The 27,674-nt window shown below is 45.8% G+C and overlaps 1 protein-coding gene across 1 annotated transcript in view; it reads left to right on the forward strand.

Moving 5' to 3' along the window:
• TSNARE1 (t-SNARE domain containing 1) overlaps positions 1-20,003 on the forward strand; it is a 245,453-nt gene extending 225,450 nt beyond the window's left edge. The window contains exon 10 of the mRNA XM_056854638.1: positions 19,908-20,003. Within this exon, the coding sequence (XP_056710616.1) occupies positions 19,908-20,003 (96 nt within the window). The remainder of the gene's footprint in view (positions 1-19,907) is intronic.
• The last annotated feature ends 7,671 nt before the right edge of the window (positions 20,004-27,674 follow it).

A 27,674-nucleotide genomic window follows, 5' to 3' on the forward strand; every position in this document is an offset into this window, starting at 1 on the left:
GGAGTGTGTGTGAAGGTGGTGGTGGGAAGGGCCGTCAAGACACAGCAAACCTATGGCGACCCCAGAGGGTTTTCAAGGCAAGAGATGAACAGAGGTGGTTTGCCAACGGCTGCCTCTGCATAGCAGTCCTCAACTTCCTTCATGGTCTTCCATCATAAGAACATAAGAGAAGCCATGCTGGAGCAGACCAAGGCTCATCAAGTCCAGCAGTCCGGTCACACAGTGGCCAACTAGGTGCCTCTAGGAAGCCCACAAACAAGATGACTGCAGCAGCATTATCCTGCCTGCTTTCCACGGCACCTAATGTAGTAGGCCTGCTCCTCTGATCCTGAAGAGAATAGGTATGCATCATGACTAGTATTAAGAACATAAGAAAACCCATGCTGGATCAGACCAAGGTCCATCAAAGTCCACCTGTCTGTTCACACAGTGGCCAACCAGGTACCTCTAGGAAGTCCACAAACAAGACGGCTGCAGCAGCATTGTCCTGCCTGTGTTCCAAAACACATAATATATCAGGCATGCTCCTCTGATCCTGGAGAGAATAGGTATGTATCATGACTAGTATCAATTTTGACTAGTAGTCAAAGCCCTCTCCTCCATAAGCATGGCAGCCATGGAAGCCATCACCACATCCTTGGGCAGGGAGTTCAACAATTTAACTATGCGTTGTGTGAAGAAATACTTCCTTTTATCTGTTTTGAATCTCTCACCCTCCAGCTTCAGCAGATGACCCCACGTTCTGGTATTATGAGAGAGGGAGAAAAGCTTCTCCCTGTCCATTCTCTCTATACCATGCATAATTTTATTGACCTCTGTCATGTCTCCCCTTAGAGAGTAGGGCAGGTGGGAGAAAAAAAGACCTTCCCCAAATTGAGAATCTGTCCCTGAAATAAAATAGCAAAACCACCTTGGCGAAAGGATCCCGTAGCATATGTCTGCCGTTATACTATAAAAAGATATCAAAGCCTCAGATATCCTTGTTACATTATTATTTTATTACTCTATTTACATAAAGAAAGAATAGGGCAAGCTTCTGAACTCATTGGCTTTATTATTCTCTCTCTTTTTAAAAAAAAAAGGGCAAGCCCTTCCATTCACATCTTTGACTTTCACAGGCTGTGAAAGAAAGAAAAAAAAGACTATGCAAATATTTGCAAGTTTGCCATCACCAAGTCTTTCAGCCACTTTATATAAGAAAAAACGACTGTGCAAATGGTTGCAAGTTTGCCATCACCCATGATCAAAAAAATTAACAAAATAATTTGCATGGGAGATTGGGTGCTGCTGGAATTTGCTTGGAAAGGAAAGTGGGAGAGATAACATATTTCAAGGGGGAGGGAGATACGAAGAGGAAGATATTTATAGATGTGAGCTGAAGGAGATACACCGCTTCTAGTCATGGAGTTTCATCTGTAGTCTTCAAACGTCTGGATATTTATTAAGGAAACACGTATCTTTTTTTTCCAATTCCCATATTATTTTTTGTTACTCTTTATTATATTTATTCATTTTCCTCTTCCTTGACCTGGATGGCCCAGGCTAGCCTGAGGAGGATCTCACCAGATCTCAGAAGTTAAGCAGGGTCGGCCCTGCTTAGTACTTGGATGGGAGACCACCAAAGAAGTCCATGGTTGCTACACAGAGGCAGGCAATGACAAATCAGCTCTGCTCCTCTTTTCCCTTGAAAACCCCCTGAGATGGTCACCACTTTCTGAACTTTGGTTGGTTGGAAAGGTTGTGTCAGTGCTTGGCTCTGGTGGCCAGGGTAATGGCGATCGCCACTTTGGGGTCAGGAAGCAAAATTGGGCAGGGATCATGGAGGGTTTTTTTTTTTTTTTTTGCCATCTTCTGGGGGTAACTGGGGGGTGGGTGGGGGAGGTGGTTGTGAATTTCCTGCATTGTGCAGGGGGTTGGACTAGATGACCCTGGTGGTCCCTTACAAGTCTATGATTCTATCAAAAGCAAACAGCAACTCTTCCATCTAGACCAGTGGTTCCCAACCTTTTTTTGACCAGGGACCACTAGGACTTTTTTGTTCGGTGCAGGGACCCCAAGGTTCAAAATAAAAATTCCGGGAATTTGAAAATAAACTTTAATCATAACTGTTAGTTAAACATTAAACTTAGAATAATATTTGAATATATACATTTTTATAATAGAGAACTTTTAATTGAAAATATTAATTTATTATGGGTTTATAACTTTGTTTCGTGGACCTTAATTTAGTTCTCGCGGACCCCTGGGGGTCCATGGACCCCTGGTTGGGAACCAGAGATCTAGACATTAGAAAGAACTTTTTAACAGTTAGAGCAATTCTTCCGTGGAGCAGACTTCCTCGGGAGGTGGGGAGCTCTCCTTCCCTGGAGGTTTTTAAGCAGAGGCTAGATGGTCATCTGTCAGCAATGCTGATTCTATGACCTCAGGCAGATCGTGAGAGGGAGGGCATCTTGACCATCTTCTGGGCCTGGAGTAGCGGTCACTGGGGGTGGGGGGGAGGTAGTTGTGAATTTCCTGCATTTTGCAGGGGGTTGAACTTGATGACCCTGGTGGTCCCTTCCAGTTCTATGATTCTAAGTCAGCTGTGACGTGACAGCACATTCCACCACCAACGTTTTCCTCCATTTTGGTTGATAAAAAGTATCCATCCAAAATGATTGGATAGGATCCCACTGATTTTTCTGCTGGTGAAAAAGGAAGGGTCTTCTCCGATGACCCAAAAAGGCTGTTCTGGGGATCGTGGGGCAAAAGTCATATGTGATGGGTGCTATAGTAAGGAGGGGAATTGGGTAAGACTGAGAGAAAAAGCTGGCTGGATCCAGTTCTCTGCCTTTTGGGATCTTGCATTCAATTTCCAGATTCAAACCGCAATAGCTGGGCCCAGACCCCACCCACACAGAAGTACTGATTTCATCTCAGCTCTCATTCTTTCTCAACCCCTTTCTGTCTATATATTACTCTTCCTACACACTTGACACTGAGAGACACTGTCCTTCAGTGTTACTCCTCTGAAGATGCCGGCCACAGCTGCTGGCGAAACGTCAGGAAAGAAAATACCAAGACCACGGTCACACAGCCCGGATAACCTACGAGAACCAATGAACTCTGACCGTGAAAGCCTTTGACAATACTGACTTTGATGGACAAAGGTTCTGATTCACTATAAGGCAGATTTATATGTTCATGTGTACCCCATTGAAGTCTCTCTCCTCCCCAAACCCTGCCTTCCTCAGTCTCCACCCCCAAAATCTCCATGTGTTTCCCAACCTGGAGCTGGCAACTCTACTGACGGGGCAGGATGACTCGTGTCAGTCTATGCTGACATTTTGTTGAGAAAGGTGGCATTAAAGTGTATGTATAAGGATGCATGTACGTATAAGTGGAGCGGTGCACTCTGATCTGGAGAACCGGGTTTGATTCCCCACCCCTCCATGTGAGGCTAATCTGGCGAACTAGATTTGTTTCCCCACTCCTACGCACGAAGCCAGCTGGTGACCTTGGGCTAGTCACAGCTCTCTCAGCCCCACCTACCTCACAGGGTGTCTGTTGTGGAGAGGGGAAGGGAAGGTGATTGTAAGCCGGCTTGATTCTTCCTTAAGTGGTAGAGAAAGTCAGCATATAAAAACCAACTCCTCCTCCTCCTCCTCCTCCTCCTCCTCTTCTTCTTCTTCTTCTTCTTCTTCTTCTTCTTCTTCTTCTTCTTCTTCTTCTTCTTCTTCCTCTTCCTCTTCCTCTTCCTCTTCCTCTTCCTCTCCCTCTCCCTCTCCCTCTCCCTCTCCCTCTCTTTCTCTTTCTCTTTCTCTTTCTCCTTCTTCTTCTTCTTTTTCTTCTTGAATAAATATAACTAATGTAGGAGATGCAGGCGTTGGGGGGGGGGGGTTGGATTTCTATCTGACTGCAATTGCTGTAACTGGAGAATACCTGGGGCAGCTCTTGAAGGAACTCTGAAGCAGACAGTGGTCCTCCAATTTTCTAGTTTGACAATCAAACCTAACATCAGAAATTTCCTACTGATGGTATTTGTGTAATCGCTCCAATTTTATACCATGGGACTATCATCACAGGCTCCCCACTGATATGTCTTTTGTCTGAAAAGAGATGTGGTGGGTGTCCGGGGAGAAAAATCTAATAACTCCGCTGTGCAATATTTCCGGCCTGTAATCCAACAAATAATTTAAAACCCATGTTGAAAATGTAAGTGAAGAACAGCAAGTGAATCTTCCCATGAAGAACTCATTTTTATTACTATATAAAAAGGGATGAAGAAAATCCGAGACAAAATTATTTATCCAAGCTTCTCTCTATTTCTCTCCCCGCCCCCCACAAGTGGATTCAGTATTCTTGGAGGTCTTGTTTCTGTAGAGGTTACAGAGATTACACCAATCCCAGAGCTACAATTTGAGCAGAGGTCCTTAATGGAAAAGGGCATCCCCTTTTATAAGTTTGACAGTGTACCCATGTTGCTCTGTAGTAGAACAGCTAGATTTCAGTCCAGTGACACCTGAAGGACCAACAAGATTTTGGAGGTAGGAGCTTTCGAAGTCAAAACTCCCTTCATCTGATAATCAGAGTTTTGACTGTCAAAAGTTTATACCCCAGAAATTGTGTGTGTGTGTGTGTAAATGATTGGATTAGGTGTGAGGGGTAGTAGGCTTGGACAAATCAGCATTGGTAATGAGACAGGAATCCCAGATCTTTATTCAATCCAGGAGAATGTATTGTCTTGAGCTTCATTATCACTTATAATTCAGCAGTCCCCCTTTTTGCTGCCGCCAAAGCAATGTCTTTAAAAATCTGCACTGCCAATGGTCAGTCATAAATCTGGCTAGGCAAAAGCCCACCTGGCCCCACCCAATTTCTAAAAAACACTTGGCAGACACCAGGAAAGGGGTTGGCAGGTACCATGGGGCGCCGGGGCGCTACGTTGCCGACCTTAGGATAGATAAACAGGCCAGTGTGTTTGCCTAAAATGATTCTCTCTGTACCCTCACCTCCCACCTTTTGTCCTGAGCAATTTTCTGGGGTTTTCATACATCTTACTTCTCCCTCTGTCGGGTTCCTTATCGGAGAGGCAATTTGTAATGATGTCATTACCAAGGGAGCCGGTTTTCGTATTAGCATCTCACCCACGTCAGCCTTGTCTCGGAACGAATTAGTATAATTTGTTATATTCGATCCTGATAACTCTGAACCTCAATTATTCTATTCTCTTACATAAGCAAGATTGCCCAGATCTCTATTAGATAGAGGACAGCAGGTGACTTAAGGAAATTTAATCTCTTGGCATTTTCCAACACAATCCTCTGTGAAGTTATTAATCAAAGCCTCGAGACCTGGTTTTTTTTTTCCTCCCAGGTTTCAACCAAAAGAATCATTCTGGCCTTACGGTCTGTATATCTTATCCCGAATTCACCCTACTCTAAAATCAACATACTTCAGGAACCAAATTGCGACCTGAATGGTATATTGATTTTATGTAATCATACAACAATTTAAATCAACTCTGTTTTTGTAGACCTTCATTTTTTCCCCAATTAAGGGCCTATCCATTATGTCTTCAGCAGGTGTAATCGCAGACCTGATCATTAATATGCTATTTTTCAAATTAATTACGAGGAAGGGGATGCAGGACAAGCTTTACATCAAACTTACGCAATGTGCAAATTTTAAAAAAGTATTATTAAAAAAATAAGAGGGAATGTTTGTGAGGTTTTGGTTTGCTGAGGTTACAGAATATTCACAGACATCCTAGCTGCAAAGGGTGTTTACTGTGAGGGTAATTAAAAAGTTCAGTTCGGCAAGGTGATAAATCACACGGCTGGTATGGGGTCTGTTTGGGCTTGGTCTGGGAGAGCGGGGTGAAAACCTTTGGTTCAGATCATGGAGTTTTACTGCTGCCTCTCACAGACCCGTAAGAAGAAAAGAATGGGATTGCTCGTTCCATGGGTGCTACCCTATGGTTCTTGGGGGGGGGGGCAAGGTGGAATATAAAGGTGGGGAACAGAATAAGGAATGGTGGGATGCATGTCACAAGGAGGTTTTTTACAAATGTTCTGTGTGTGTTCAATTAAAGAGAGAGAGCCACCGTGGTGTAGTGGTTAAGAACAGTGGACCACCACGAAGGGACCACCAGGGTCATCTAGTCCAACCCCCTGCACAATGCAGGAAATTCACAACTATCTCCTCCCACACCCACAGTGACCCCTACTCCGTGCCCAGAAGATGGCCAAGATGCCCACATGAGCAGCGGACTCTAATCTGGAGAACTGGGTTTGATTCCCCCCTTTTACACATGAAGCCTGCTGGGTGACCTTGCGCTAGTGGGGAAACAAATCCAGTTCACCAGATTAGCCGCCGCTCATGTAGAGGAGTGGGGAATCAAACCTGGTTCTCCAGATCAGAGTCCACCACTCCAAACCACCGCTCTTAACCACTACAACACGCTGGTAGGGATTCGAACCTGGGTTTTCCCGATCCTACTCCAACACTCTAACCATTACTCCATGCTGGCTCTCCTCAGTGAAGAGATACGCAGGGTGCTTACGCTGTGGCATTTTATGCACCTTTTCACCAAGAATCGAGTTCTACGCACAAATGGTATCCGCCAGGAAGGACAAGAGAATAGACGCCAACGCCACTGTGTCTTCTCCCATCTGGAACAGTGTTCGGAGAGTCCCGAACAGCGTATCGGTATGCAACCTGTTAAGAGCCACGGTTATCTTCCCGCTGCCCTCCCACACAACCAGGCAGAAAATTGCTGACAAGGCTTAGGGGGAAAGATAAGGCAGCTTGAAAGGGTGGACGGAAGGAAGCCGGCTTAAGCAAGCCAGCTGCCTGATCGCCTGCCGCCCGCCTCGTCCTTTCAGAATGCCAATCTGTACTGCAGCGCAGAATGCCTGGCACGCCGAGGAGCTGATGAGGCGTTCCCCCTCGTGGTTTTTGCCCATCATCTCACAGGCTTTTTACATCCACAATGGGATTTTCAGCAGATTCCCCCCCCCTTTCCCGTCACCCTCACATCTGCCTCCCGATCCGTCCCAGGCCCCTTCTGAGCCCTGTCAAACTGTGACAGCATCATGTACCGGAGCTCATAAGTGCCTTAGAATTTCAGCACGACGTCGAGGTTCCCATTGTAATTGGAGCTGACAGCGTCTTTTGTGTAATCCGCATGCCGAGCCCCCCTTTCCCGCCGCTCCCGGAGCCGGGTTGCGAGTGACAGAATTCATTACTGCTGTGGAAACAGGCAGAGGACGTTCAAAGCGAACCATTCATCAAGAGCAAAAGACTGCAAGAGTGGAGATAGTGGGCATGGAGCTTTAAAAAACATCAGTCCCCTCATCTGTGCCGCCCCAAATTACCACTCTTCTTCTCTCGGCAATACCTTCTGCATTTTTCCCCCTCCCAAGTGCAATGCTCCAATTGGTAAAATTGCTTGATGGTGAAGGGGAGGCTGCTTGCACGTTCCCTCTTGCCTTCCCCGAGAAGTCTGTTTGGCTCTCGTGATGATGGAATGATGGATCTCTCATGCCGTTTTAGGATCTCCTGCTTGCAAGTTGATGCGGTTAATGCCCTTTCTAGGCCTATGCTTTGAGCAACAGAGAGGTGGTAATGGGAGAAGCCTGGCTGTTTCTCCTCCACCCCTTTTGGTTCTTTGCAAAGAGAGACGTGGCATTTACAAGCAAATCAAGTTAGACTGTCAATTCTACAGGACGCATTTCTCCGGTACCCATTTGGGCGGATGTGGAAAGAGCAAGAGAATGGCAGATGGATAAGGAGCGATTCGTTTGAGGCTGATGGAATCTATGATGCCGTTACTGACACAAAACACATGAGCAAGTGGAAAGTGATGCATATTGGGGCAAAAAATCCCAACTTCACATATACACGGATGGGATCTGTTCTGGCAGCAACAGACCAAGAAAGGGATCTTGGGGTGGCAGCGGATAGCACAATGAAGATGTCAACCCAGTGTGCGGCTGCTGTAAAAAAGACAAATTCTATACTGGCCATAGTTAGACAAGGAACAGAGAATAAAACTGCTGATATCATGCTGCCCTTGTACAACTCTTTGGATTTAATTTCAACTCGTTGGTTCCTCAGTGAAACAGACTTCCTCGGGAGGTGGTGAGCTCTCCTTTCCTGGAGGCTTTTAAGCAGAGGCTAGATGGCCATCGCCCTGACCTGGATGGCCCAGGCTAGCCTGATCTCGTCAGATCTCAGAAGCTAAGCAGGGTCAGCCCTGGTTAGTATTTGGATGGGAGACCACCAAGGAAGTCCAGGGTTGCTGTGCAGAGGAAGGCACTGGCAAACCACCTCTGTTAGTCTCTTGCCATGAAAACCCCAAACAGGGGTCACCATAAGTCGGCTGCGACTTGAAGGCCCTTTACACACACACACAGTTGGCCATCTGTCAGCAATGCTGTTTCTATAATCTTAGGGAGATGATGAGAGGGAGGGCATCTTGGCCATCTTCTGGGCATGGAGTAGGGGGTCCCTGGGGGTGTGTGGTGGGGAGGTAGTTGTGAATTTTCTGCATTGTGCAGGGGGCTGGACTAGATGACCCTGGTTGTCCCTTCCAATGCTATGATTCTATTATTCTAAAGCAGCAAATAAAGGTACTGGGTTTGCTATCCCAACTTGGAGACATGTTAAGTTAGTCTCTTCTTATGTTTGGTGCTAAATAGCTCTTTGGCGGCAGAGAAACATGCTTGCTGAAGCCCATCTGAGCTCCCCTACCACCTCTCTTCGCGCAGACAGACATTTGCGCTTGTCAGAGAGAGTCTCCATCCAAAGGTTATGGACATCTCGCTTCTGTCTAATTTTCACTCTGTCAGGTATGTCAGACTCTTCCTCGGCTTTCCCGGCAGGTGCTCTCTACCCGAAAGGTTGCTTTTGATCATCATTTATTGTATTTAAGGATGCTTCCCTGAAATCGCATACGCGGTCTGTCAGTCAACGTTATAAATAAGGCTCCAGGCTGCCTACCTTTAATTACAGAATATGTGCACCGGGTATTGGATTCCTATTAATACTTTTTTACCCTTTATGCAATTCTGGCTTCATCCGTCTAGCTGCGAAAGTGTGCAGTCGCTGGGGCAGTCTGAGAAGAAAGGATTGGGTTTCTGGAAGAGAGCCAGCGTGGTGTAGTGGTTAAGAGCCGTGGTTTGGAGCAGTGGAGTCTGATCTGCAGAACCGGGTTTGATTCCCCACTCGTCCACATGAGTGGCGGAGGCTAATCTGGTGAACTGGATTTGTTTTCCCACTCCTCCACATGAAGCTAGCTGGGTGACCTTGGGCTAGTCACAGCTCTCTCAGCCCCACCTACCTCACAGGGTGTCTGTTGTGGGAAGGGGAAGGGAAGGTGATTGTAAGCCGGTTTGATTCTCCCTTAAGAGGTAGAAAAAGTCAGAGTATAAAAGCCAACTCTTTGACTCTTATAGAACCATAGAGTTGGAAGGTACCACCAGGGTCATCTAGTCCAACCCTCTGCACAATGCAGGAAATTCACAACTACCTCCCTTCCCCACACCCCCAGTGACCCCTACTCCATGCCAAGAAGATGGCCAAGATGCCCTCCCTCTCACGATCTGCCTAAGGTCACAGAATCAGCCTTGCTGACAGATGGCCATCTAGCCTGTGCTTAAAAACCTCCAGGGGAGGAGAGCTTACCACCTCCCGAGGAAGCCTGTTCCACTGAGGAACCACTCTAACTGCTAGAAAATTATTCCTAATGTCTAGATGGAAACTCTTTTGATTCTTCTTGTATGTCCTGTCTCTGGGGCTTTATGTGCAGGGGGGAATTTGAGCAAGTAGTGTTTCTTCTGAAACTGTGACGTCGATCGGTGGCCCAGTTGAAATCTCCCCTTCTTTGCTATCCAAGTATTAAAAATGGGTATCGTTCGCACCAGCTCCATATTGTCCAACAAAATAACCTAGTCGATTTGTAACTCAGGCAAGAAAGAAGGGTATCCGTGGATTTGGGGAAGGCCCGTGGCTGAGTGGCAGAACATCTGCTTAGCATGCAGACGGTCCCAGGTTCAATCCCTGGCATCTCTAGTTAAAGGACCAGATAGTAGGTGATGTGAAAGACCTCTGCCCGACACCTGGAGAGCAGCTATCTGTCTGAGACAATAAGAACATAAGAAAGGCCATGCTGATCCATCAAGTCCAGCAGTCAGTTCACACAATAGCCAACCAGGTGCCTCTAGGAAGCCCACAAACAAGACAGCTGCAGCAGCACCATCCTGCCTGTGTTCCACAGCACCTAATATAATAGGCCTGCTCCTCTGATCCCGGAGAGAATAGGTATGCATCATGACTAGTATCCATTTTGACTAGTACCCATGGATAGCCCTTTCCTCCATGAACATGTCCACTCCCCTCTTAAAGCCTTCTAAGTTGGCAACCATCCCCACATCCTGGGGCAGGGAGTTCCACAATTTAACTCACCACTGGGGAGAAAGGCAAAATGTAATGCAACACTTGAATCAATAATATTTCCTCTCGCTCCACCTTTCTGCATGCTGTATCTTTTCCGATGCATGTTTTCCAGGCATCAGAGAAATTTAGGAGTGACATCATGCAATATCAGTGCACACTTATGTACATCCAGTAGTTTAATTTGTCCCCCCACCCCACCCCAGCTTTTCATTGATACAGATATTTACGGAGGGATTTTGCTAGCGGGGAAATTATAATTTCTTCATGTGTGTGTATATATCTATATCTATAAAGAGGCATGCATAATAGTCTAACAGCTCCCTTGATTTCAGAATTAATGTATTCCCCTTATAGCATTGATTCGTTGGTAAACGCTCGCTTTGAGTTTATACACCGAGCCATGATTTTGACATTCCCTCCCTTCCTTGGTGGGATGTATCCATTTGTTAAAAAATTACAACATTTGTCATTGGCTTCTTTAAGACGTGCCATCGGAGACAAAACTCGTTACAGAATAAACACTATCTAGGCACATCGTTCTAAATTGGATATTTTTCCCCTTGAATAATTGATCTGAAACACAGTCTAAACATATACAAATAGATGTATCTAGAGTGCCATATTTTGTGAATATATTTACATAGGAAATATGTTTTTTGATAAATCCATTCAGGAATAATGAGGCTTTCAGCCAGGAAGAAAAAAACACAACGCCCATGTGGTAAGGAGAGGACTTCTTTCTCACTTTGTGTTTCAATTGCTTTTCTTTGCTTCTGAGCAAAGACATAGAATCATAGAGTTGGAAGAGACCACCAGGGTCATCTAGCCCAACCCCCTGCACAATGCAGGAAACTAACAACTACCTCCCCCCACATCCCCAGTGACCCCAACCCTCCCCCTGCCATGCAGGATCCCACAATCAAAGCACTCCCGACAGATGGCCATCTAGCCTCTGCTTAAAGACCTCCAAAGATGGGGACTCCACCACCCTCCGAAGCAGCACATTCCACCGTCGAACATCCCTCACCATCAGAAAGTTCTTCCTAATGTTTAGGTGGAATCGCTTTTCTATTAGTTTAAATCCATTACTCCGTGTCCTAGTCTCTGGAGCAACAGAGAACAAGTTAGTTCCCTCATCAACATGACATCCCTTCAAATATTTAAACAGGGCTATCATGTCTCCCCTCAACCTTCTCTTCTCCAAACTAAACAAACCCAACTCCTTAAGTCTCTCCTCATAAGGCAGGGATTCCAGACCTCTGATCATTCTGGTCGCCCTCCTCTGGACACGCTCCAACTTGTCAACATCCTTCTTAAATTGTGGAGCCCCAAACTGGACACAGTATTCCAAGTGAGGTCTGACCAATGCAGAATACAGTGGTAGTATTACTTCCCTTGATCTAGACACAATACTCCTATTGATGCAGCCCAGAATTGCATTGGCCTTCTTAGCTGCCATATCACACTGTTGACTCATGTTCAGTTTGTGGTCCACTAAGACTTCCAGATCTCTTTCACATGTACTGTTGTCAAGCCAACTCTCTTCCATCCTGTACCTGTGCCTTATGTTGTTTCTGCCTAGGTGAAGTACTTTACACTTCTCCCTATTGAAATCCATTTTATTGCTTATGGCCCAGATCTCCAGTCTATCAAGGTCATTCTGAACTCTGACCCCACCCTCCGGGGTATTAATTACCCCTCCTAACTTGGTGTCATCTGCAAATTTGATTAGCATGCTCTAGGGCTGTTGGAAAAAAAATTCGGTAAAGTTCGGCTTTGGCAAAATTTGGCCCTTTTTAATTCGGGACGTGCCGAAGTCCGAACACCCCCGCTTTGGATCCGCGAAATTTGGCGCGAGATCCGCAGTTCGGGGGAAAATTCGGCCCCACGCGCCTGGATCATTGGAACAAAGGTTCAGTGCCCAGTCCTCTCTGGTCTCTCAGGTCCCTGTGGATGACAGGACTCAAGCCTCTGCTCCCTAATGTAGGAATAGGAGTGATGTGATGATGTCACTTCTGGGTTGCACTGGAAGTGATGCCACTGTGTTGCTGGTGATATTATGGCAAGTCCCCCCCCCCCGCACCCCCCGGTAAGTGTCCCACTGGTTGCTGGCAAACAAAGTCATTGCTAAATAATCACCAGTTTCCTTGGCCTACCGATGTGAGTGATTTTTTTCCTACATTTTCAAAGCAAATAGAATCCTGTAATATTGCAATCCCTCCCTCTTTTTTGAAGTAGCTATTTTGATAAAACAAATGTAAAATTCACTCTAGGGGTGTTCACTAGATTTCTCAGTTTAGAACTGAATCCAAATAACAGTCTGAGGTAGCGAGAGGAAGGAACTAATCGTGAAATCCACACAAATAAGGTTCTGTGATCATTTTTTGGTTTCCCCACTCCTACATGTGAAGCCTGCTGGGTGACCTTGGGCTAGTCACCGTTCTCTCTGAACTCTCTCAGCCCCATTTCCTTCACAAGGTGTCTGTTGTGTAGAAAGGGAAGGAGATTGTAAGCCGGTTTGATTCTCCTTAAAGGTGGAGAAAGTTGGCATATAAAAACCAGCTCGTCTTCTTCTGTCATTGGAAATGTCCACTCCTTTCTTCCAAAGATTTGTGCCATTACATCCTTTGAACACTATGACTGGATGCACATGGTTATAAATAATCCAAACATTCAGCGAGATTGCCGTCATCAAAAATATTATTGCTGCAATCTAAAATCTCTCTAAGAAATGTCCGTCGATTATGTATTATCAAAACCCCCGTCTGATACTTAAACTACCAATGAGCCAGCCATCTGGATAATTTTCTGGAATTAGGCAACAGTTGAAATCTCGAATGTAAACTGGTCAGGAAAAAAGAGTATGATTTGTGGATCCGTGCCCAGAATATTCCTACTGATGGAATCCCCTGCTCTGGCATTACAAATGGAAGCACGCTCTAAGAACAGCGGGCTCTTCTTTTATTCATGTCACCTCCGAATTGCTTGAAGCAGGAGAGACCAGATGTTACAGTGCAGTGGAGATGGCAGGAGGTAGCCAGGGGTTTGAACTCGGCGGAGGCTGTTGACCCCTGAACGGTTTCACCGAGCGGTACCCTTGAAATGACCCTCTGGATTCTTCAGCTTTCAAGGTGCTCCAGCATAACATCCTAAAAACGGAAGCATAAAAGTTGTGGCAGGATTCATAGGAGTCCAGGAAATTCAGCGAAAGATTGGGTAATTTATAAAGAATCCATGGCATTTATGCCCACGATTCATTGCAAGCAAACTGTTCACTGAGAAATACTTACCTGGAATCCACACCTGAAAGAAGAAGAAAAACTAGAATTGGTATCTGATGGACTTTTTGTCGATTTTTAGGATAGTGAATTTTGGAAACCTTGGAATATTGTGACTTTGTGTCTTTATGCTTAAGAAATGGGACTTTTTGTATGTGTTTGTCAATGTTATTGTATAATGCAGTCTGTTGTTGAGCTATACTTTGTATAGTTGATTTGTGTTAGATTTGGAGTAACCTTCAGGTTGCAGCTGGAGATCTTCTGCCATTACAACTGATCTCCAGCCGATAGAGATCGGTTCACCTGGAGAAAATGGCCACCTCCCCACCCCAAACCCTGCCCTCCTCAGACTCCGCCCCAACAATCTCCCACCAGTGGCAAAGAGGGACCTGGCAACCTTAGCAATGAGACATCCAATCCAAAAAAAGAGGAGGGGGGAGTCGGTTGGAATGTCAACTCTTTGCTGGCTCCTGTAAGAAGAATTACATTGCAAGTTAAAGATAACATTATGTAAGAGAACTTATTAGGGTTACCAACATCCCAGGTGAGGACAGGAGATCTCCTGGAATTCCAACTGATCTCCAGCTGTGACAGATCAGTTCCCCTGGAGAAAATGGCTTGTTTGGTAGGTGGACTCTATGGCATTATACCCTGCTGATAGGGTTGGCAACCTCCAGGTACTAGCTGGAGAGCTTCTGCTATTACAGCTGACCTCCAGCCGATAGAGATCAGTTCCCCTGGAGAAAAAATGGCCGCTTTGGCAATTGGACTCTATGGCATTGAAGTTCCTCCCCTCCCCAAACCCCACCTTCCTCAAGCTCCACCCCAAAAACCTCCCGCTGGTGGCGAAGAGGGACCTGGCAACCCTACCTGCTGAGTTTTCTCCTCTCCCCAGGGTCTACTCCCCAGTCTTCAGAAATTTCCCAGTCCAAAGCTGGAACCCTAGTGCATATCTAGAAAGGTTCTGTCTTTTATTCCCCCCCCCCAAGCTTCCACTTACATGTTTCCTTCTGCTAATATTTTTCTGAGCCCTCAGCAGTGAGGTTTGGTTCACTGCTAGCATAAAGCTAGCAGCAGGCCTGATTCCTGATGCTGTAGCTTCCTTGCATTTCCAGCCTCTTTTGACATCTGCGAAGGGGTCAGCACGTACTCAAAGGCCATATGAGAGCCAGCGTGGTGTAGTGGTTAAGAACGGTAGTTTGGAGCGGTGGACTCTGATATGGAGAACCAGGTTTGATCCCCCACTCCTCCACATGAGTGGTGGAGGCTAATCTGGTGAACTGGGTTGGTTTCCCCGCTCCAACACATGAAGCCAGCTGGGTGACCTTGGGCTAGTCACAGTTCTCTCAGCCCCACCTACCTCACAGGGTGTCTGTTGTGGGTAGGGGAAGGGAAGGAGATTGTAAGCCAGTTTGATTCTCCTTAAAAGAGAGAGAAAGTCGGCATATAAAAACCAACTCTTCTTCTTCTTCGCTCTGCATTTTGGGGTTTTTTGTGGGGTGGGCGGGGGGGGGGGGGTTACCAGTAAAAAATGGTGGCAATTAAAGGGAGCAGGAAAAGTGGATCCCAAATACTGCTGATTTTTTTCTGGATTATTTGGACGTGCTTTGGCACTGTCGCCAATGCTGCTCTATGACCATAATAAAGTAAAGGCCTTTTTCCCTCTTTTTTCCACCATTTTTCCTCTTCCTCTTTTTTCCACCATTTTTCCTCTTCCCTCCCCCCCTCCCCTCTTCCCTCCCCCCCTCCCCTCTTCCCTCCCTCTTTACTTCCCTGCTGGCTGAGTCCTCACTGCTTCCGCCATCTCCAAAGTCCACAGATTTCAAAAGCGTCCGGCAGCACAGAACTAAACACTGGGTTCTGCAGAGCCCAGCGTTCAGCCCTGCACTGCATATTTTCCAGTTTGGGTTTACTAAACCTGAAAAAATATATTTTTCAAAAATGCTGAATCCCTTATGTTCAGCTTTTCGGCTTTTTCAAAAAAACTTCGGGTTTATTAAGCCCCAACCCAAAAAATACTGGGAGAAAGTGCACAGCAAGAGACCTCCCTTTGGCCAGGGACGGTGGCAACTTTCCTCCTCTGCAGGCCTGTGGCAAAGCACCAGCATCCCCTTGCCATCAACTGTCACACGGCGCTGTCCTATAAAGCCAACCATGTTTCATTATTCTTAAATGACAGCCGCACATTCAAGCAAGCTGATCTCTGCTGACAGTGGGAATCTAATTAACCTGAATTAGTATCTTGATTGTGGCCCAATTAATGTCAGCTGCTAAGTGTCAGAAGAGGAAACTTAGTTAATGGAATTGTTTAATTAATTCACAGAAGAGATCTGCGCTGGGAACGCCCCGGTTCCTTCACCTACGCTTCCCCCCACCCCACCTTAGCAAATATTAGCTTAAGTTGGGAAGATAGAAATGTCTTTTCTTAAGAGGTTCATTGGAGTTTGATCAAGAGCCAGCATGGTGCAGTGATTAAGAGCGGTGGTTTGGAGCGGTGGAGTCTCATCTGGAGAACTGGGTTTGATTCCCCACTCCTCCACATGAAGCCAGCTGGGTGACCTTGGGCTAGTCACACGCTCTCAGCCCCACCTACCTCGCAGGGTGTGTGTTGTGGGGAGGGGAAGGGAAGGTGATTGTAAGCCGGTTTGATTCTAGTTCAAAAACAGGTCATGCCAAACTAATCTCTTTTTTTTTTATAGAATGACAAGTATGGTAGATGAAGGGAATGCTGTAGATGTAGTGTACCTTGATTTAAGTAAAGCCTTTGATAAAATCACCCATGATCTTCTTGAAACCAAGTTAGTAAAATGTGGGCTGGACACTGCTACTGTTAGGTGGATTGGTAATTGGTTGACCAACCGAACCCAAAGGGTACTCATTAATGGCACAACTTCATCCTGGAGAGGAGTGACCAGAGGGGTTCCACAGGGGTCTGTCCTGGGACCGGTACTATTTAATATTTTTATAAATGACTTGGATGATGGAATAGAGGACGTGATAATCAAATTTGCAGATGACACCAAGTTGGGAGGGGTAGTTAATACCCCAGAGGACAGGGTCAGAGTTCAGAATAACCTTGATAGACTGGAGAGCTGAACCATAAGCAATAAAATGGATTTCAATAGGGAGAAGTATAAAGTACTTCACCTAGGCAAAAACAACATAAGGCACAGGTACAGGATGGGAGAGAGTTGGCTTGACAACAGTACATGTGAAAGAGATCTGGGAGTCTTAGTGGACCACAAACTGAACATGAGTCAACAGTGTGATATGGCAGCTAAGAAGGCCAATGCAATTCTGGGCTGCATCAATAGGAGTATTGTGTCTAGATCAAGGGAAGTAATACTACCACTGTATTCTGCATTGGTCAGACCTCACTTGGAATACTGTGTCCAGTTTAGGGCTCCACAATTTAAGAAGGATGTTGACAAGTTGGAGCGTGTCCAGAGGAGGGCGACCAGAATGATCAGAGGTCTGGAATCCATGCCTTATGAGGAGAGACTTAAGGAGTTGGGTTTGTTTAGTCTGGAGAAGAGAAGGTTAAGGGGAGACATGATAGCCATGTTTAAATATTTGAAGGGATGCCATGTTAATGAGGGAACTAGCTTGTTTTCTGTTGCTTCAGAGACTAGGACATGGAGCAATTAATTTAAACTAAGAGAAAAACTATTCAACCTAAACATTAGGAAGAACTTTCTGACGGTGAGGGCGGTTCGACGGTGGAATGTGCTGCCTCGGGCGGGGGGGATGGAGTCCCCATCTTTGGAGATCTTTAAGCAGAGGCTGGATGGCCATCTGTTGGGAGTGCTTTGATTGTGGGATCCTGCATGGCAGGGGGTTGGACTGGATGGCCCTTGTGGTCTCTTCCAACCTTGTGTGATTTTGTGATTTTGTGATTTTGTAGCTTAAGTGGTAGAGAAAGTCAGCATATAAAAACCAACTCCTCCTCCTCCTCCTCCTCCTTCTTTTGTGGCAAAACTTCATGACCATGCATCATTCCATGACATAGCTTCCTCAGACACCTAGAAGAGCAATTGCATGTGCCAGCCATGAATTAGATCAGTCTCAGAATCCAAACTCTGCTTTGGAACCACAGTATCAATGAGGCTCCACTGTCCCCCAGTCCACCCCTCTGTCCTGTTAAGAATGGTCACATGCATAGAATTGGTGGCCTGCTCAGAAGCTTGGTGGTGCTGAGAGGGGCTGTGGCTCAGTGGTGGAGCATCTGCTTGGCATGCAGAAAGTCCCAGGTTCAATCCCTAGCATCTCCAGTTAAAGGGACCAGGCAAGTAGGTGATGTGAAAGACCTCTGCCTGAGATCCTGGAGAGCCACTGCCGGTCTGAGTAGATAATACTGACCTTGATGAACCAAGGGTCTGATTCAGTATAAGGCAGTTTCATGTGCATGTTGGGATTGGCTGTGGCCCAGTGGTAGAGCATCCCTTTGGCATGCAGAAGGTCCCAGGCTCAATCCTCAGCATCTCCAATTAAAAGGATCAGGTAATCGGTGATGTGAAAGACCTCTTCCTGAGACCCTGGATAGCCGCTCTCGGCCTGAGTAGACAATACTGACCTTGATGGACCAATGGTCTGATTCAGTATAAGGCAGCTTCATGTGTTCATGTGTTCTTCACTTTCTTTCTTCCAGCAGCCGTAACAGCTATTTACATATAAATCTGAATTCCACGTGAGAAATGTTAAGTACACATCATATGTCTTCCATTGGGTTGTCTTATCCCTCATACTTACCATATTAATTTTTGAGACCCTCATATATTTCTGACTGCTTTATGTCATTAGAGCTTCTCTTTAGCTCTAATCCGCTTATTTGGTAATCACTTTGAGTCTGTGTGTCCTCATTTTTCCCCCCAAAATAACTGAAGTATCTTGTTGAGATGAATGAGGGAAAGTTTCCTCTTCAACAAGTTTGCAGCCTCCATACTTAATTGACTGAATCCTTAGGTACCCAAAGGCTCACCACAACTGGAAAATGACTGTATTTAACCAGATGAATTATCGGGTAATTCTTGGGGGGGGGGGGCTGTGTCTTAGTGGTAGAGCATCTACTTGGCAAGCAGAAGGTCCCAGGTTCAATCCCCGGCATCTCCAGTTAAAGGAACCAGGCAAGTAGGTGATGTGAAAGACCCCTGCCTGATACCCTGGAGAGCCACTGCTGGTCTGAGTAAACTATACTGGCTTTGATGGACCAAGGGTCTGATTCAGTATAAGGCAGCTTCATGAGTTCATGTGACATTATAAGGTTGGCCAGTTATCTCCAATATGGCACCCACCAATGGGTTTTCTGGCACCTGCTTGCTTCTTTTTCTTTCTTTCTTTCTTTCTTTCTTTCTTTCTTTCTTTCTTTCTTTCTTTCTTTCTTTCTTTCTTTCTTTCTTTCTTTCTTTCTTTCTTTCTTTCTTTCTTTCTTTCTTTCTTTCTTTCTTCTTCTATCCCACCCTTTCTTGACCAAGTCAGGCTCAGGGTGGCTAACAGCAAATTCTAACAACAATTAAAAGACATCCATTACAGTTTTAACAATCCTCAGTGTCTATTAAAACTCCATTTATCAATATTAAAGCCACATATCAATAGCAGGAAACCAATCAGAGAGGAAGAAATAAGGGAAGGGAAGAACAACAGGGTACCCTCAATAGGTGAAGGGATGGGGAATAAAAATAGGTAAGTAGGTAAAAAGGAAGAGGAGGGGAGGGAGGCCAGCTAAGAGCCAGCATGGTGTAGTGGTTAAGAGCAGTGGTTTGGAGCGGTGGAGTCTCATCTGGAGAACCAGGTTTGATTCCCCACTCCTCCACATGAGCAGCAGAGGCTAATCTGGTGAACTGGATTTGTTTCCCCACTCCTACACACAAAGCCAGCTGGGTGACCTTGGGCTAGTCACACTCTCTCAGCCCCACCTATCTCACAGGATGTCTGTTGTTGGGAGGGGAAGGGAAAGTGATATATAAAAACCAACTCTTCTTCTTCTTCTTCAACCCACTGATTTGTTTTTGGGGGCAGTCCACGGTATCCGTAACACTCTCCTCCAGCACCACGTTTCAAAGGTCATGGGCCATGCTCTTGGTTATTCATTATCCCGTGACCATGTCTTTTGGTGTGCAGCCAGCCTTCCAACCCAACCTCCAGCTCAAAGACAGTGTCTTGACTCTGTTCTCGTTTTGTTTCCTCTTTCAGCGACGAGCCAGGAAGATGAAGTGCTGTTTCATCACGGCAGGCCTGGTTGTTCTTCTGGTGGTTGTCATAATCATCACGGTTTCTGTCAAGCGTTGAACCCACCGAGGTTTTCACAGGTAATCTCTTCATGTGGATTTTTCTAACTGTGGATTGTGCAGGAAAGATGATAGAACCGAATAGCCAAAAGGTACCACTGTTGGCTAAAACAGCTGAGTTTCCATTGGATGATGTGGGCAGATCAAAAGCATTCTTGAAAAATGGGATGAAATCTATATCACACTTGTGGTCTAGATTCCTATCCATAAATGTGTAGGTCATTAAATAATGTTTGGGGATTCAGCCCTCTTCCTATAATTTCTGGTTATCTGTATTTATTTATTTATTGCTGTCAAGTCAGCAGCTGATTTATGGCGACCCTTTGGGGTTTTTAAGGCAAGAGACATTCAGAGGTGGTTTGCCATTTCCTGCCTCCACATTGTGACCCTGATATTCTTTGGTGGTCTTCCATCCAAGTATGACCAGGGCTGACCCTGCTTAGCTTCCAAGATCTGACAAAATTGGGCTAGCCTGGGCTAGCCAGATCAATTTGCTTAGCTGTATATACATTGACTTAAATGGGAGAGCAGGGAATGTCAGGGTCAGAGTATCCTCTGGTTCTCTGTATCACAATATCCCTAGCATCTTTTCTTTCTCAGTAGGGATATAAGCAGTTTGACTGATCCTGTGGCTAATTTTGAGGGAAGGACGGTGGTTTAAGAGTACAGCATGTCTTTTGTATGCAGAAATTCCCAGATCCAATTTCTGCACGTTTAAAGGCCACTCAGTGGTACTGGATTACCTCCTAGAGGCAGGGACCTGTATAGCTTTCTGCCCTGTTTTGGTACTTCAGAGTTCTCCTGAACTCTGACGGGCATCATTTCTGTGTGCTCAGTATAAACTTGCGACATGGCCTCGCATCGTTCATTTCATCGCATGCATATGTCTAGTCTCGTGAATCCTGAAAGTAAATAGTTTTGTTTTCATTCTGAAGTGTCATAAGCAGATTGTACCATGTTAACAGGCCTGAGGTTGCTCTAGTCCCCACTGCATCCCAGTAATTTCCTTTTTTCCATGTTTGGCCAGTGACTCCTGTTGGAACAGCTCTGTAATTCTTGGGAGCTCTCCTTGGTCCTGAAACCCCTAGCAGTCAGTTGCGTGCTACAGCTGCCTGTAACTTGCTAGGAGTTTGCTTTGCCTGGCTGCTTCTTGCGTCTTGATAGCCAGCGTGGTGTAGTGGTTAAGAGCGGTGGACTCTAATCTGGAGAGCCAGGTTTGATCCCCCACTCCTCCACATGAAGCCTGCTGGGTGACCTTGGGCTAGTCACGGTCCTTTCCAAACTCTATCAGCCCCACCTACCTCACAAGGTGTTTGTTGTGGGGTGGGGGGAGGGAAGGCGATTATAAGCCACTTTGAGACTCCTTAAAGATAGAGATGATTCTTCTTCTTCATTCTGTTTCCACCTTGCTTGGAATATTTTTTTTAATTGATTGTCATAACAACATACAATACCATAGCACACAGCATACAACAGACATACCTTATACATCTTCAGTACTCTGTCCTCGCGACAAGATCTTCAGCAACTACTACAGTTTGGAGCAGATCTAAAACTTTAATCCCTTTTTACAATATCATAAAAGACGAAGAAAAAGAGTTGGTTTTTATCTGCCAACTTTCTCTACCACATAAGGGAGAATCAAACCGGTTTACAATCACCTTCCCTCCCCCTCCCCACAACAGACACCGGGTGAGGTATGTGGGGCTGAGAGAGTGTGACTAGCCCAAAGTCACCCAGCTGGCTTCATGTGTAGGAGTGGGGAAACAAATCCAGTTCACCAGATTAGCCTCTGCCGCTCATGTGGAGGAGTGAGGAATCAAACCCAGGTCAGAGTCCACTGCTCCAAACCACTGTTCTTAACCACTACACCACGCTGGCTCTCAGCTATTAAATTTATACACCAATAAATTTAAAACAAAGACGGAGATATGTGATCTTATTCTCATATGTTCATACCAACTAAATGAATTATTATCTATAATTGCTGCTATATAATACTGATAATGTAGTAATTCTATATACTAGCCTCTCAATATGTATATTTAGGTAAAAATGTAATGTTACATTATTTTTGATATTAGATCTAGTTATATGTATATTTGCCTATCAACTTAATGTGGTATAAACAATATAATAATTTGTAATACATAAAGTGTATAATTGCATCTAAAATGACTAAACTGAGGCTATCGTATTTTGGTCACATTATGAGAAGGCAAGAGTCACTGGAAAAGACAGTCATGCTAGGAAAAGTTGAGGGCAGCAGGAAAAGAGGAAGACCCAACAAGGGATCGATTGACTCAATAAAGGAAGCCATAGCCCTCAATTTGCAAGAACCTAGCAAGGCTGTCAAATGTAGGATATTTTGGAGGACATTGATTCATAGGGTTGCCATGAGTCGGGAGCGACGTGATGGCACTTAACACAGAGATATAATTGCAGCATCTGTATCTATTATATATTAATCTAGAGTAAAAGAAGCTTTTTTAATAATCTATTGCTATCCTATTTCCACCTTGCTTTGATGAATTGTCCCAGAGACCTGCTCAGCACTTCTATGGGCATTTAGCCCGTGTGATATGGGGCTTGCCACTTCCTTCCATCCCGAGAAACATTTTTTTAAAAAAAATCAGAATTCATCGGTTCTTGTAGGTTATCCGAGCTGTGTGACCGCGGTCTTGGTATTTTATTTCCTGACGTTTCGCCAGCAGCTGTGGCAGGCATCTTCAGAGGAGTAACACTGAAGGACAGTGTCTTTCCTGTGTTACTCCTCTGAAGATGCCTGCCACAGCTGCTGGCGAAACGTCAGGAAAGAAAATACCAAGACCACGGTTACACAGCCCGGATAACCTAAAAGAACCAATGAACTCTGACCGTGAAAGCTTTCGACAATAAAATCAGAATTGCTCATAAAACTAAACCAGAGAAAATTTCCTGTGGTACTTGCCTTTCCTTAGCAATAATTTGTCTAAAATACATCTGAGTCCAGCTCAGTTCTCTGAAAACATACGACTGATTCTTCAGCTCAGTGAACAGAAAGGGCTCGGTGTGCCGTGTACGGAGAGACCCTTGCCGCTTCTTGCAACCCCCTCTCCTTTAAGTGTGTCACTTCCTCCCCTGGGACAGCTTTGAAGAGCATGAAGAGAGCTCTGGAGTCACTCCTGGAGATGTTTGATCTGCCTCCTTCATCCTTGCAGGAGCGCACTAGCAAGGCATCAGCGACTAGAATGGCAAATGGGTAGTGAAGGCTGCCACAAGTTTCTTAAACTGGATGGGTGATGGTTCCCTGAAAGATTGGCAAAGCGTAGATAGATCTATTTGTTTAGGTACAGCTCCGGTTAGACCTCAGCTAGAGTATTGTGTTCAGTTTGGGGCTCTGCAATTTAAGAAAGATGTAGGCAAACTGGAATGTGTCCAGAGGAGGGCAACAAAGATGGTGAGGGGTCTGGAGACCAAGTCCTCTGAGGAAAGGTTGAAGGAGCTGGGTATGTTTAGCCTGAAGTGGAGAAGACTGAGAGGGGATATGATAACCATCTTCAAGTACTTGAAAGGCTGTCATAGAGAGTATGGTGCCGAGTTGTTTCCTGTTGCCCCAGAAGGTCGGACCATAACCAAAGGTTGAAATTAAATCAAAAGGGTTTCCGTCTGGACATTAGGAAGAATTTTCTAACAGTTAGAGTGGTTCCTCAGTGGAACAGGCTTCCTCGGGAGGTGGTGAGCTCTCCTTTCCTGGAGGTTTTTAAGAAGAGGCTAGACGGCCATCTGTCAGCAATGCTGATTCTATGACCTTAAGCAGATGATGAGAGGGAGGGTATCTTGGCCATCTTCTGGACATGGAGTACGGGTCACTGGGGGTGTGTGGGGGGAGGTAGTTGTGAATTGCCTGCATTGTTCAGGGGGTTAGACTAGATGACCCTGGTGGTCCCTTCCAACTGTTCACACAGTGGCCAACCAGCTGCCGCTAGGAAGCCCACAAGCATGACAACATCACTACATCTTCTGGCAGCGAATTCTCCATTTTAATCGCTTGCTGGGTAAAGAAGGAGGGACAGTAGGTCAGTTTGAGGGCAAGACAGACAAATGGCCTGATTTGGCATACAGCCTGTTGGCCTTGTCTAATCTACATAACATAACAAGAGCACACCAGCCCTGCGGAAGGAAGAAACGGCCCCCGAAGACCCTGCAAACGGCTTTGCCTTGGCAGATTTGCGATCCTTTCCCCCACACCGAAATTCCCCTCTCGCAAATGTCAGGTGTGCGGGCCATGTTTCTCCCCCATCACTCTTTTGGAGTTCTCCCTCGATGTGCCTGAGGCCGAAAGACAGAGCATCCTGTTTCCAGCAATGGCGGTGAATTCCGTCTGTTGGCGGCTCCCCTCCCTGCTTCCTTTCGCAATGGCCAATGGCAAAGCATTGCCACCGCTGCAGCAATCCCCCATCTACGAGGAAATTTTGAATGGAGCAATAATTCAGCCTAACGAACGTTGTAAATAAGGGCAAAACACGGCCGGCTCCGTTCCGTGGAATTGCTCCTGCTTCGCAAATTGATGCCACGGGGCCAGTTTTGCTTATTGGCTCTCTGTATTTTTTTTTCCCACCACCGCCAGATTGCAGGGCCATTTTCCCCTTCAGAGCTGCGGGGACTTGGTCACATTTACCAGCCGCCAGTCACTGGACAGAATCACACCCCTGCCTTGACTGGTGAGCACGGGCCCCCTATGGCTGAGAGCCCCCACCCCCCAGGCCAAGAAGGGGAAATGGCTTTTTACCTTTGTAAATACTCTTTTCTAAAGTTTCATATCCCCTTGGTTCCTTTTTAAAATATATTTTCTCCCTGTGAACACATGAAGCTGCCTTATACTGAATCAGACCATCACGGTCCATCAAAGTCAGTATTCTCAGACCAGAAGCAGCTCTCCAGGATTTCAGGCGGAGGTCTTTCACATCACCTACTTGCCTAGTCCCTTTAACTGGAGATGCCAGGGATTGAACCTGGGACCTTCTGCATGCCAAGCAGATGCTCTGCCACTGGGCCCCCACCCCTCCTCATCACCATCCATCCCTTTTTGCACCAAGAAGAGCTTTTCCTTAAAGACTAGCCTCTGGGAATCTCTTGTGCTATGTTTAAATTCTCTCTGATTGTAAAATGCAGAGCTCCCTTTGAGATTCCAGCCTGGGATGTGCAAACCCATCCTCTTTATTTCCTTGGGTATTTCAAGTTTGTTCTGTAGACATCTGATGTTTTGCAATGTGTGTGTGTGTAAGAAGGAGGAAGGAGGCACATGTGAGTAGTGGAGTTGCCCCATCTGGCCTGGAAAACTGGAGATTTGGGGGTGGCCTCAATGAAAGGATTGATTTGGGGAGGGGTTTCACCTAGAATCTATAGATTCTATATACTATACTATAGACTCTGCCCTCTAAAGCTGCCATTTTCTCCAGGGGAACTGATCTCTGTGGTCAGGAGATCAGTGGTAATTCCAGAAGAACTCCAGGGCCCACCTGGAGGTTGGCAATCTTATATGTGACAGCCAGGGTTTTTGCGTAGTCGGGCTTGAAGTGACATCTGAACTAAGTATGTATGTGGGTTGAGGTCATGTTTGTGTCGCTAGCTACACCTCTATCCCTAAAAAAGCATCACTACATTCTAAACTTTATTGTGCTGGCAATCTTTGTTTGGGGTTCTAGCCTTGCTGTCCAGCTTGCTAGAATTACTTGTGTGTGTTTGTAAATTTGCAGTCTGTTGTTTCTCAGAAGAAAGACAATTGAACACATGAAGCTGCTTTATACTAACTCAGACCCTTGGTCCATCAAAATCAGTATTGTCTACTCAGACCGGCAGCGGCTCTCCAGGGTCTCAGACAGAGTCTTTCACATCATCTACTTGCCTAGTCCCTTTAACTGGAGATGCCAGGGATTGAACCTGGGACCTTCTGCATGCCAAGCAGATGCTCTGCCACTGAGCCACAGTGATTTGATAGGAGAAAAGAGCTTGGCCGTGTCACACCAGTCAACAGCAGATATTACGGGGAGATAATAAAGGAGAGGATCTTCCTTTCATGATTGCTTTCACAAGGTTGAAGGGTAAAACCATAGGCGATTGTTTCTGTTGTTTCTGGTGATTCCTAGACCAATCTAGGAGGGGCTGTGGCTCAGTGGTAGAGCCTCTGCTCAGCATGCAAAAGGTCCCAGGTTCAATCCCCGGCATCTCCAGTTAAAGGGTCTAGGCAAGTAGGTGATGTGAAAGACCCCTGCCTAAGACCCTGGAGAGCCATTGCTGGTCTGACCAGACAATGCTGACTTTGATGGACCAAGGGTCTGATCCATTAGAAGGCAGCTTCATGTATTCATGTGTTCAATCCTCTGTCATTTCCGGGGTTTCCAAGGATGTGACACAGTGGCACATGAGACATTGTGGCCCCCTCCTTAACTGCCAACATATTGCTGGGCACAGCCTGGCAACCCTATGCAAGAGAGGTTCTTCCTTTCAGGATCACTTTCATATGGCTGAAGGACTGGAGATTCTCTCCACTTGTGAGTGATTTTGTAGGTCTTAGACGACAAGGGCACTCCAAACAAGCAGCTGCACTGCGCGGAATAAAATACGCCTCTTTCAAATGTTTGTCACAAAGCTGTATACTTTTGGGATAATGCGCTCATCTAGGGGCTCCTTTTGCATGATTCATACGTATCATGCGCCGGGGGATTTTATGTTCATTCACTCCATGAAACGAACACCATTTTGGCACCAAAAAGCTGTGATCACTTACGAGCTATGTTTGCACTGATTTTTTTTGATATGAAAAAGAGTCTGCTGAATTTCTTATACCTGGCTGTGAAGCTTTTAAGTTAGTCCTTAGACCGAAGAAGAAGAAGAGTTGGTTTTTATACCCCACTTTTCTTTGCTAAGAGCCCCGTGGCGCAGAGTGTTAAGCTGCAGTACTGCAGTCCAAAGCTCTGCTCACGACCTAAGTTCGATCCCGACGGAAGTCGGTTTCAGGTAGCCGGCTCAAGGTCGACTCAGCCTTCCATCCTTCCGAGGTCGGTGAAATGTGTACCCAGCTTGCTGGGGGTAAAGGGAAGATGACTGGGAAAGGCACTGGCAAAACCACCCCGCAAACAAAGTCTGCCTTGGACACATCGGGATGTGACGTCACCCCCTGGGTCAGGAATGACCCAGTGCTTGAACAGGGGACCTTTACCTTTACCTTTTTTTTCTCTACCACTTAAGGAAGAATCAAACAGGCTTACGATCACCTTCCCTTCCCCTCCCCACAACAGATATCCCGTGAGGTAGGTGGGGCCTGCTCACCAAAGGTCACCCAGCTGGCTTCCTGTGGAGGAGTGGAGAATCGAACCTGGTTTTCCAGATTAAAGTCCTCCACTCCAAACCACCGCTCTTAACCACTACACCACGCTGGCTCTACACACTGAGATTACTACTACCCATAAAGTTGATCTCACATGTTCAAATCAATGTATCTACCAGCTACCATCTTTAACATCAGTATTAAACCCAAATAACCCCCTTGATTTCTTAATAAATGATAACCATAATACAAATGTATTATTAATTTATGTCTATTATATAATCCTGAACTACCTCCTATTTGAACCATCTTATTTATAATATTTGGACATTATACCAAACCAATGATCTTACTTAATCTAAA

Source organism: Euleptes europaea, chromosome 8 (assembly GCF_029931775.1).
Source record: "Euleptes europaea isolate rEulEur1 chromosome 8, rEulEur1.hap1, whole genome shotgun sequence".
Lineage (NCBI taxonomy): Eukaryota > Metazoa > Chordata > Lepidosauria > Squamata > Sphaerodactylidae > Euleptes > Euleptes europaea.